This window comes from Ochotona curzoniae, unplaced genomic scaffold, assembly GCF_017591425.1.
Source record: "Ochotona curzoniae isolate NIBS_2020 unplaced genomic scaffold, NIBS_Ocur_1.0 scaffold_4683, whole genome shotgun sequence".
In the NCBI taxonomy this organism is placed as follows: domain Eukaryota; kingdom Metazoa; phylum Chordata; class Mammalia; order Lagomorpha; family Ochotonidae; genus Ochotona; species Ochotona curzoniae.
Window position 1 is genome coordinate 32,452,971 of NW_024467121.1, and position 10,490 is coordinate 32,463,460.

At 41.7% G+C, this 10,490-nt stretch overlaps 1 protein-coding gene across 1 annotated transcript; it reads left to right on the forward strand.

Annotated features, from left to right (window-relative positions):
* Positions 1-55: 55 nt before the first annotated feature.
* Positions 56-10,210, forward strand: CUNH1orf131 (chromosome unknown C1orf131 homolog). Its single transcript, XM_040967898.1, has 7 exons — positions 56-209; positions 3,262-3,605; positions 7,396-7,452; positions 8,033-8,128; positions 8,231-8,317; positions 8,844-8,896; positions 9,677-10,210. The coding sequence occupies exons 1-7, from the start codon at positions 122-124 to the stop codon at positions 9,813-9,815; spliced, it is 864 nt and encodes a 287-aa protein (XP_040823832.1). The 5' UTR covers positions 56-121; the 3' UTR covers positions 9,816-10,210.
* The last annotated feature ends 280 nt before the right edge of the window (positions 10,211-10,490 follow it).

A 10,490-nucleotide genomic window follows, 5' to 3' on the forward strand; every position in this document is an offset into this window, starting at 1 on the left:
CGTTGCGCAGACGCGCAGGCACGCAGGCGCACTGGCGCCAGAGCCAGGAAGTGAGGGCCCCGCAGGACGGAATCCTGGAGGCAGGTATCGTAGCGGCTGTGAGTTTGCCGTGGACTCCACGATGCCGCAAGAGCAGGAGCTGGACTTTGCTGCGCCTCCGAGGTCTCCCACACTTCTGGACGCTGTGCTGCAGAACCTCTATGACTTTGGTGAGTGCAAGGCTCCGGAAACCCACGTGGAGAGCGGAAGCGATCTCGGCGGCGAGAACTGGCTTTTCCTTCAGGCTGAAGGTTCTTGCAGAGCAAGCACCCCCTTAGTTGGTCCTACCGCGTTCCGACAGTGGGCCCAGCACACCCTTCTACTCTAGGGGAAGCGCTTCCCGCCCCTCGACTGGCTTTCGTGAGTTATTCATGAAGCAAACCTTCCGTTGGGTCCCGCCACTGAAGACCAAGCGACAGGTACTCAGACCAGGACTTTCAGATTTAACTGGGGTGATAGGTTCAGGATCTTGAAATAGCCCCCTTCTCACGTTTTCGCACCCGTGGAAGTCCCGCAAGGCGGCTTCCAGACGTGCCTGAGCCGGCCTGAAAGGGTATACCCTCACCAAAGACTCTGAGAACGTTTTGGTGAAATTTTCACAGCTTTTTTTTTTTTTTTTTGACAAGTTGGCCGACCTTTTGCTCTTCTTCCTTTATCTTAATGAGGGAAGAAGGGAATTAAATAACCTGTGATTAAGACTGTCATCTGCCTGGCACGTAAAAGAGGATCCTTAAATCGGAAGAACGTGTTCCTTCCGTGAGTAAAAACTAGCCAGGGACTTTAGAGAGCAACTTGACAAAGCTTTTTGTAATTTTTTTTTTTTTTACTGGTTGGCCAACTTTTTGCTCTTCCCCGATCTTCATGGGGGTCCATGAAAGTTAGGAGGCTTATTATTATTATTATTATTTTATTTCATTTTGTTTCATAGGCTCTAGGATTCCCCCAACCCCTCCCCTGCCCTCCCCCCATGGTGGATTCCTCCACCTTGTTGCAGTATTACAGTTCAAATCCAGAAGGCTTATTATTAGAGATGGACAGCTGCCTGACAATTCAGAAAGAAGGCAGTCCCTAAGGCTGAAAAACTTGCCGTGGGGAATGTAATATCTCCTGTACTTGTTCCAAAGCCAATCCCTCGTGAGGTGTTAATGAGTTAGTATCAAATATGTTCCTTAAATTTACAGTGGTATTGCAGGCACTGACTTAGCAATTGCTGAAGATCCTAAGGTCACCTTATCAGTACAAGAGCTTTGAAGTATTGAGAACTTACCAGGTACTACAGGCTTTTTGCATATTTTTACTTGATTTTTCACCTCATGAAACAGGCAATTCCATTATTAGAAATGTAGAAACAAGTACTAGAAGTAAAAGAAAAATCCTTGTAGAGGATTTGTTTGTTTATTCGAAAGAGATCTTCAATGTGCTGGATCACTTCCCAAATGACTGCAGTAGCCTGGGCTGGGCCAGGCTGAAGCCAGGAAGGTGAAACGCCCTCCAGGTCTCCTACAGGAATGCAGAGGCCCAAATACTTAGAAGTATTTTACTGCTTTCCCAGGCGTGTTACAGGAAGCAGGATTGGAAGTGGAGCAACTGGGACTGAAGCACATGCCCTTTTGGGACACCAGCGTCACAAGCCATCTCTTAACCTGCTGGGCCAGATACATTTATTGAACGTTACCTAGCTAATAATTTGTAGAGCCTGTTCCACCTGTGTGTTTGTCCTAATTTGTACTATGGACAGAATCTTTCTTGCCCTTAAGATTATTGAAAAACACAGGAGATTCACCTCTAAACTTCAGAATTTTTAAAGCCAGAAGAAAAAACTGTTCTTCCAAATTCTAGTTTGTGTTCACAGAACCAGGAAATATTTATGCTAAGAGAAAGCCCTGAAGTCACAGACTGTGTTATCTACTCATTTAAAAAAAATTTTTTTTTAAAGATTTATTTATTGATTGGAAAGTCAGATATACAGAGAGGAGGAGAGACAGAGAGGAAGATCTTCCGTCCGATGATTCACTCCCCAAGTGAGCGATCCGAAGCCAGGATCCAGGAACTTCTTCCGGGTCTCCCACACGGGTGCAGGGTCCCAAAGCTTTGGGCTGTCCTCAACTGCTTTCCCAGGCCACAATCAGGGAGCTGGATGGGAAGTGGAGCTGCCAGGATTAGAACCGGCACCCATAAGGCATCCTGGTGCGTTCAAGGCGAGGACTTAAGCCACTAGGCCACGCCACTGGGCCCATATCTACTCATTTTTATGTCCCAAATACCAAAGCTTAATTGTCTCTTAATAAGTTGTTTATTTTTGTTTTGTTTTTTGAGAATAGTAAAAAAAAAAAGGCAAACTCATATTTGGAAATTTTTGTAATGTAGTGAGTAATACACCCTAGAATTTTGGTCAGAATATTGGGTAAATTGTAAGCATTTGAAAAGATGAAAACAGGGCCCGGTGCGGTGGCGCAAGTGGTTAAAGGTCCTCACCTTGCACGCGCGGGATACCATATGGGCGCCGGTTCTAATCCCGGCAGCCCCACTTCCTTCCAGCTCCCTGCCTGTGGCCTGGGAAAGCAGTCGAGGACAACCCAAAGCTTTGGGAACCTGCACCCGCGTGGGAGACCCTGAGGAGGCTCCTGGCTTCAGATCGGCATAGTATTGGCCCGTTGCGCTCACTTGGGGAGTGAATCATCGGATGGAAGATCTTCCTCTCTGTCTCTCCTCTCTATATATCCGCCTTTCCAATAAAAAAATAATGAAAATAAATCTTTAAAAAAAAAACAAAAAAAGAAAAGATGAAAACAGTAGATACAAAGTTTTAGTGGAAATAATGGGATTCAATTAAGGCAGGTGTATTTGGTTCATCATAATTCAAACTGCGAAAGAGAATAAGGTGACTGTTCTGAGTACTTGTAGCCTCAGAGAGGGTTCAACAGGAACACTGCCTGTTGTGATAGATGTTCTGAGAACAAAGCAGGTGCAATTGGGACCCGTTGCAGTAAGGACAACTGAGTGAGCACCAGACCGTGTCAGACACAGTTAACTGGGGAAAAGAATGCATTTCAGATTCTAAGAAGTGTGCAGGTACACCTTACACGCAGAACAGTAATTTAGTGTGTACTTCTGGGAGCCTCTGGCCATGACACATGCACACAGGTGCATTAGTAGGACTTGGTATTGGTGATAGTTAAAACCAGAAAAGCTCATTTTTCCCTATTGTGTTTGAACAAACAGGAGAAACAGAAAAAGCAGAAAAGACAAAGGTCAGAAAGAAAAGGGAAAATAAGAAGAAGGATGGCCAGGCTCTAATGGCCCTGGTGGCAGAACCAGCTCCTGCACCTGGCTCTCTTTCTAGGCGTCAGAAGAAGAATGCCTCCAGCTTTTTCAAGGAACTCCGAGAAGAGTTGCACTGTGCTCCTGCTGTTCCCTGCCCGGATCCCCCCTCTCAACCAGAAGTCCATGCTGCTGCAGTATCGTCCTCTCCCCTGAAGAAAACAAGCGGAGGAATAGAAGTGGTAGAATTTCACAGCAGACATAAGAAAAGGAAGCTGAAGCAAGATCCAGACGAGAACGCAAAGGTAATGAGTTGGTTAGGTTACGTGTGAGTGGTGAGCTCTGACATTGTGGTATTTGGTGTATGGTTTGTAAACTGTGTCAAGGGTCTTGAAGACCACCCTAAGGACTGAGGATTTGCTAAAACGGCTCATGTGATTCAAGACTGAACATGGAGTCCTTGTCCATCATGTACGCTTGTAGTTTAAACTTGTCATTTAAGCTCTAGGCCTCCAGGGAATAAAAGATGTTTGCCATAAATGGTGTTAATATAAACCTTGAGGGGAAGCTTGGTACTTCAGGGGCTCAAAGTCTCAGGCATACAAAAACATTTTGTTGGACAGAATATTCAAATTGGTCAGTTCTCAAGAGCCAACCATTGGCCAATCATGAAAACAAGACTTTTTTTTGGGAAATGTACAGGATTTGATGAACCCAGGCTGACTTACTTACTTTTTCCTGTATCTAAGCCTTCGGCTTAATAGTTCTCAAGAATACTATTTTTTGGATCAGCTCAGCTCCAGCCATTGGGGCCACCTGGGGAGAGAATCAACTGATGGAACATCTTCCTCTCTGTCTCTCCTTTTCTCTGTATATCTGACTTTCTAATAAAAATAAATAAATCTTAAAAACAAAAAAGATTGGGCCCGGCGCGGTGGCGCAAGTGGTTAAAGGTCCTCGCCTTGCACGCCCGGGATCCCATATGGGCGCCGGTTCTAATCCCGGCAGCCCCGCTTCCCTTCCAGCTCCCTGCCTGTGGCCTGGGAAAGCAGTCGAGGACGGCCCAAAGCTTTGGGACCCTGCACCCGCGTGGGAGACCCGGAAGAGGCTCCTGGCTTCGGACCGGCATAGTATTGGCCCGTTGCGCTCACTTGGGGAGTGAATCATTGGACGGAAGATCTTCCTCTCTGTCTCTCCTCTCTGTATATCCGCCTTTCCAATGAAAAAATAATAAAAATAAATCTTTAAAAAAAAAAAACAAAAAAGATTGACTGTGAATTAGCCAGAATATGTTAGCAGAAGGCAAACTAATGATTTTCTAGAGCTTTAAAAATTAGACAACTCATGGCCTGGCGTAGTAGCCTGATGTTTGCCCGTTTTAATTGGATTATTTGTTTGTTGAGTTTGAGTAACTTAAATAGTCTGATTACTAACCCCTTGTCAGACATGTAGCTTGCAAATATTTTCTCCTTTAGATTATCTCTTCACTGTGTTAATTCTTTCTTTGGCTACACAGAGCTTTTTAGTGTGATGTTAAGTCCATTCATCAGTGTCTAGTTTTGTTCCCTGTGATTTTGGAATCATATTCAGAAGCTGCCCAGATCAATGTCTTAAAGAATGAAACACTTTTTCCCCCGAAGACCATGCGTGTTAATTGTAGAGCTCTTCCATAGACTGGAGAGGTGGGTGTGAAGACTTTGTACATAGCATAGCCCTCCCTGACATCTGCCTCTCCCACTAGGAAAACAAAAACTAAATAGTTGATGTTGGGAGTTGTTTCTTAAACACACCAGTCAGGCCCTAAAAGAACTGGGCGGGCAGTTTCTGAAGTGTAGGTCCCCAGGTGCTTTCAACTCAAGGGAAACACTTTATGCTAGTAACTTCAGGTCTTGTACTTAAATGTATGATTCACGTTGTGTTTTTTTTTTTTAATATGGTGAGAGCTAAGGAGTATGGTTTATTTTGCATATGAGTACCCGGGTTTCTTAGTAGCATTTATTTATATTTTTCTCTTTAAGAGGCAAAGGGACAGAAAGGATGAGACAGAACCCCTATGTGCTCGTTCTTTCTCCAAATGCCTACAATGACTGGAATTGATCCAGGCCAAGTCCAGGAGTAGGAATACAGTCTGGATTACTGGAGCCATCTCTGCTGTATCCTGGCCTCTGCATTTGCAAGAAACTGTACTTAAGAGGAGAACCATGTTTTGAATCCTGTTGCTCTCCCCTGGGCTGTGGGCGTGTTAACTAGGGCCACCAGCCCAAGCATCTGTCCTTTCCAGCACCAGTTTTCGAAAACACTTTCCAGGCTCAGCACAATGACTCAGAGGCAGAAATCCTCACTTTGCATGCTGGGATCCCATATGGATGCCAGTTCGTGTCCCACCTGCTCCACTTCCCATCCAGCCCCCTGCTTGTGGCCTGGGAAGGCAGTAGAGGATGTCCCAATTCCTTGAGACCCTGTGCCTGCATTGGAAATCTGGAAGAAGCTTTAGATCTGCTCAACTCCAGCTGTTGCAGCCACTTTGGGAGTGAGCCAGTGGACCAAAGATTTCTCTCTCTCTCTGTAAATCTGCCTTTCAAATAAAAATAAATCTTTTTTTAAAGAGTGAAATACTCTTAATGCTATGCCTGCTATTGCTGCCTGTGTCAAACATTCGTTGACTTTAAAGACATTATATTGGTCATGATTCTATGGAGACACAGAATCAATGGGGTGAATGTACATAAAACATGACAAAAGGGATTAGGGATGGCAGCTGAGAAGTTCCATGACAGATCACCTGCAATCTGAGACTTCAGGATGCCAATAACATGATTCAGCTTGGAATGCAAAGGCCTCTCAGTATCAAGGAATTTGGTGGTATTATAACTTAGGCAGAAGGGTCCACTAGTGTAAGTCTGTGTCAAAAGCCAGAAGCCTGAGGGTTCTGCTGTCCAGGGCAGCCTCTAGCTCTCCAGACAAACCATTGCATCTTTGTATTTATTGTTTGCAGGTTCCCCAGCTAATTGATGATGCCCACCCACACTCTGGTGAATTTTTGCACCTGGGCCACTCAGGCTCGTATGCTCACCTCTGGAAACACCCTAACAGGCAAAATCAAAATAATACTTTTCCAAGTTTCTGAATATTCCTAATCCTGTCAAGTTGTCACCGAAATTGATCATCACATATGTGGATTTTTTTTTTTTTTTTGGTCTTAGATTTTCAGTTCCATTAGTCTATATGTCTTTTTTTCTCCTTCTCTCTGTATATCTGACTTTGCAATAAAAATAAATAAATCTTAGAAAAAAAAAAAAAAGAAGGAGCAGGAGCATGTGCCAGAATTTTCTTGTTTTAAAAAGGGGAAGAGCTGAAGTAATAATTATTGTGTGAATATGGCACATTTAATTTAAAAATCTTTCGGGACTAGTATTGTAAAATAATGGATTAAGGTTTTGGTTCGATTCTTGGGTGCTCTACTTCCAGTCCAGCTCCCTACTAATGCACCTGGGAAAGCAGCAGAAGATGGGCCAAGTTCTTGGGTCCCTGCTACCCAGAGGGAGATCTTGGTGAAGTTCCTAACCCAGTGCTGGCTGTTTGGGCCATTTGGGTAGTAAGCCAGTAGGTAGAATCTCTCTTTCCATATCTCCTCCCTCTCTAACTCTGCCTTTCAGCAAATTAATTAGTTAGTTCATCTGTCAATTGACATTTGGATTGCTTCTACATTTTAACTGTTGTGAACAAGGCTGTTGTGAACATAGTTGTATACATAGTTGTACATAATCTAGAGGCAGAATTTCTTGATCGAATGAAAATGCTGTTTTAATGTTTGTGAGGAATTGCCATACTGTTTTCCATGACAGCTGTACCATTCCTTTCCATCGATAGAGCACAACACTTCTGATTTCTCCATATCCTCACCAATATTTGTTACTTTCTTTTTTAAGTTAAAAACATTTTATGTTTTATTAATAGTAGCTAATCTAATGAATGTGAGCTAATGAATGAGATTGTTGTATTCAAGGCTTTTTAAAATGATGTCTATTCTGTTGGTGATATATACTACATTGGCTTAGTAACAGATGAGTTTAATAAGCTCTTTTTTTTTCACAGACTAAAACTAGTGTCCTTGAGAAAGCTGCAGATGTACAAGAATTTAATCTAGAAAAGGTATGTACTTTGAGGTTTATTAAATTGTTAAATTTTGTATTTATGCATTATATGTTAAGTTTGCCAAAAATTATGCATTAATAGCTTTATTTATAATTACAAAAAGCTAACATTTTACATGTCTAATGGTTTAAAAAGTATTAATTACTACATTCATTTGAGTGAATAGCAGAAACTTATTTAGTGCCTGTTGTATAACTACAAAGGCAGTGATATAATAATAAGAAAAGCAGAAATGCGTGTATTCTTTGGTGATGACAGGTTTTAAAAAGGAGTAAGAAAAAAGAAGAAGCCTAAGACTGAGTATTGGGAGTTCTCATCCTTAAGTATGATAGAGCTCTACATCGTTACTTTGACGTAATTGGTGTGGAGATGTTTCTTTGCTTGAACTGTCAGAATTAAAGGTGGGAGCTATTGGTAGCATGCTGGGAGGCCTTCCACAGTGCTACACCCACTCTGCTGCAGATTGACTGCTACAGTGTGTCAGAAATGTGCTACTCTTAAGGAGGATTTGTGTGTGTGTGTGTGTATACACACTAGTTTGAACTTGCTTGGATCTACTTCTGTTTTGTGTCCACAGGCTCGTTTGGAAGTACACCGGTTTGGCATCACGGGCTATGGAAAAGGAACAGAAAGAGTCCTGGAACGAGAACGTGCCATCATGCTGGGTGCTAAAGTGAGAGGCTGTTATTAATTTCCATCATCAGAGGGAAAGGCTTTTATTACTAGAATATTTTCATGGAATAAGAAACAATAACAAGTATTTCTTTGTTTTCAGCCTCCCAAAAGTAGTTACGTGAATTACAAGGTTTTGCAGGAGCAAATCAAAGAAAAACAGGCAGCAGAGAAAGAAGAAAAGAAAAAGGTAGGCATGATAGTCTGTTATTTATTCTATTAAACTTGCAGAGAAAGGTGGACAGTGTCTCATGATGGAATGCTGGGGACTGGTATTCAGAAAGTGATCAGAGCAGCAAAGCAAATGATCCAATTCCTCATTTTTGTTATCCAGCCTATTTATATGGAAGCTTTGCTTTGAGTTAACAACTCTTATTCAGATAGCAGATGACTTTGATCTTCTTTCTACATGGTTTTTTTTCCATTTTTCCTTTGTATAAAGCACAAAGACCTACGAAAGCCACAAGCAGAAGAGATGTTACACTTCCTTTCTTTCTTCTAAAATGAAAGATTTTATTTTTAGTTTAAGACTGGATTTCATACTTTTGAAAAAACTGTAGAGTAAAACTTTGAAACTGTTATGTTTAATATTCCTACTTTAAAAAATATTAAGAATAAATAGTATCTCAGTGAGTTCTGGTCAGAAACTTCTTGTCTTTTCTGGAATTTGTATTATCTGCTGCTAACACAAATGTTACCTTAAATTTTGAAATCAGGCCCAGGACACAGATTTTTTCAAGAAAAAGAAGAAAAAAGGGCAAGAAGATGGGTGAGTAGCTACCACTGGGAACTAGAGTTCAGTGATCTGTATATGCCTGTTGATTGGTTCTGAAAATAATGCCTAGAGAGTATCTGCTGTCCAGCCTATTAAGTGTTTCACAATCTCATCCAATTCAGTCCCTGTAACGGGAATGTTTGATTAATTGGCCAAGATCAAGTTCTTTAACTTTGGTTCAAGGTACCTCTTCCACTCTATTTGAATTACTCTTTCGAAAATGATTGTTTCTGTCTTAACCTTTATTCTTGGGTTTGTTGTGTTTGTACGTACCGTGGAATGGTCATTTGTTCTGGCCCAGGTGTCTGTTGAGTACCCACTGTGTGCCCCCTGTACATACATACTTTGTGTATATAATAGCCTTCTTCACACTGAAGATATCACTTTGAGAAGCTGGCACTAGTAAGGGAAATACCCAGACATGTACAAATGAAAAATAAAATGCTGTCGGGCACTGGAAAATGTCAAGAGAAGGCTGGAGAGAGGAGTTGTGAGAGAAGATCCTCCCTGCACATGAGCTGGGGAGTTCCTTGAAAAGGGATAGAATCCAAGCTGACAACTGGGCAAAGAGGAGGCAATAGCCCGAAAAGATCTAGAAGCAGAATATTCCACACGGAGTTCCCGAGGCAGGAAGGCCAGTGGGATTACATGGAATGAGGGCTGTGTAAAGGGAATCTGGTGTTGGTAAACCAGGCTGCAGTAGCTCGTTCGTGATGCTCCAATGCTTCAGTATAGACCTTACTGCACAGTACCTTTCTCTTGCTTTGAATGCAGGAAATCCAAAAAGAAGAAATCGGCTCCCAGCATTTTGTCAAATGGACGGAATGGACAGATTGGAAAATTCAAAAATGGAACATTGATTCTGAGCCCAAGTGATATCAAGAAAATAAATTCCTCAAGAGTAGTGAAATGAAGTACTTTATTAGATAAAAAGAAAAATGGCAACCAGTTTGCTAGACTTCTGGGCTTTTGCTTTATGTTCCAAAAACTGTTTTTTCATTTTAGAGGAAGAAAAGTCACACAGAACTACCATTTCTAGTTGCCGAAGTGTCTGTTTTAAGGCACTGAGCATCTGGGACAAGATGCAGCAAGAGCTTGAAGAGAACCCACTGAAAGACACTGAAGTGTTTTCCAGCAAGTTTCACTTAAGTTTTTGCTCACTGATGTCTGTTGCATATGCTTATAATATGGTTCTTCATAAGTTTACTGTTTTGAAAAATACTAGTAATTGACATGTAATTGCCTTATAAACATTTTTAATGATTTATGTTATATTTGCCATGAATAAACAAAGCATTTAGTAAGATACCATTTGTTTTGTGGAAAAGCAATTTTTAATTTTCAGCCTACTGTGTATATGAAATCTACTTCATAAAAGGTTACATAAATAAAAAATAACATTTTGTGGCTTGACTGTTAACAGATAGTTTTAGCTTATATCTTAGTACTTCCATTCAAACAAATGCTGATTTTTTCTCAGTCCTCTACACAACATCACCTACTCCACTTTCCCAGCACTGCTCACACTCCTACAGGTGGTAGGTAGCTTGACTGCTCCCAACACTGCAGTCTTCATTCCACTGATTTT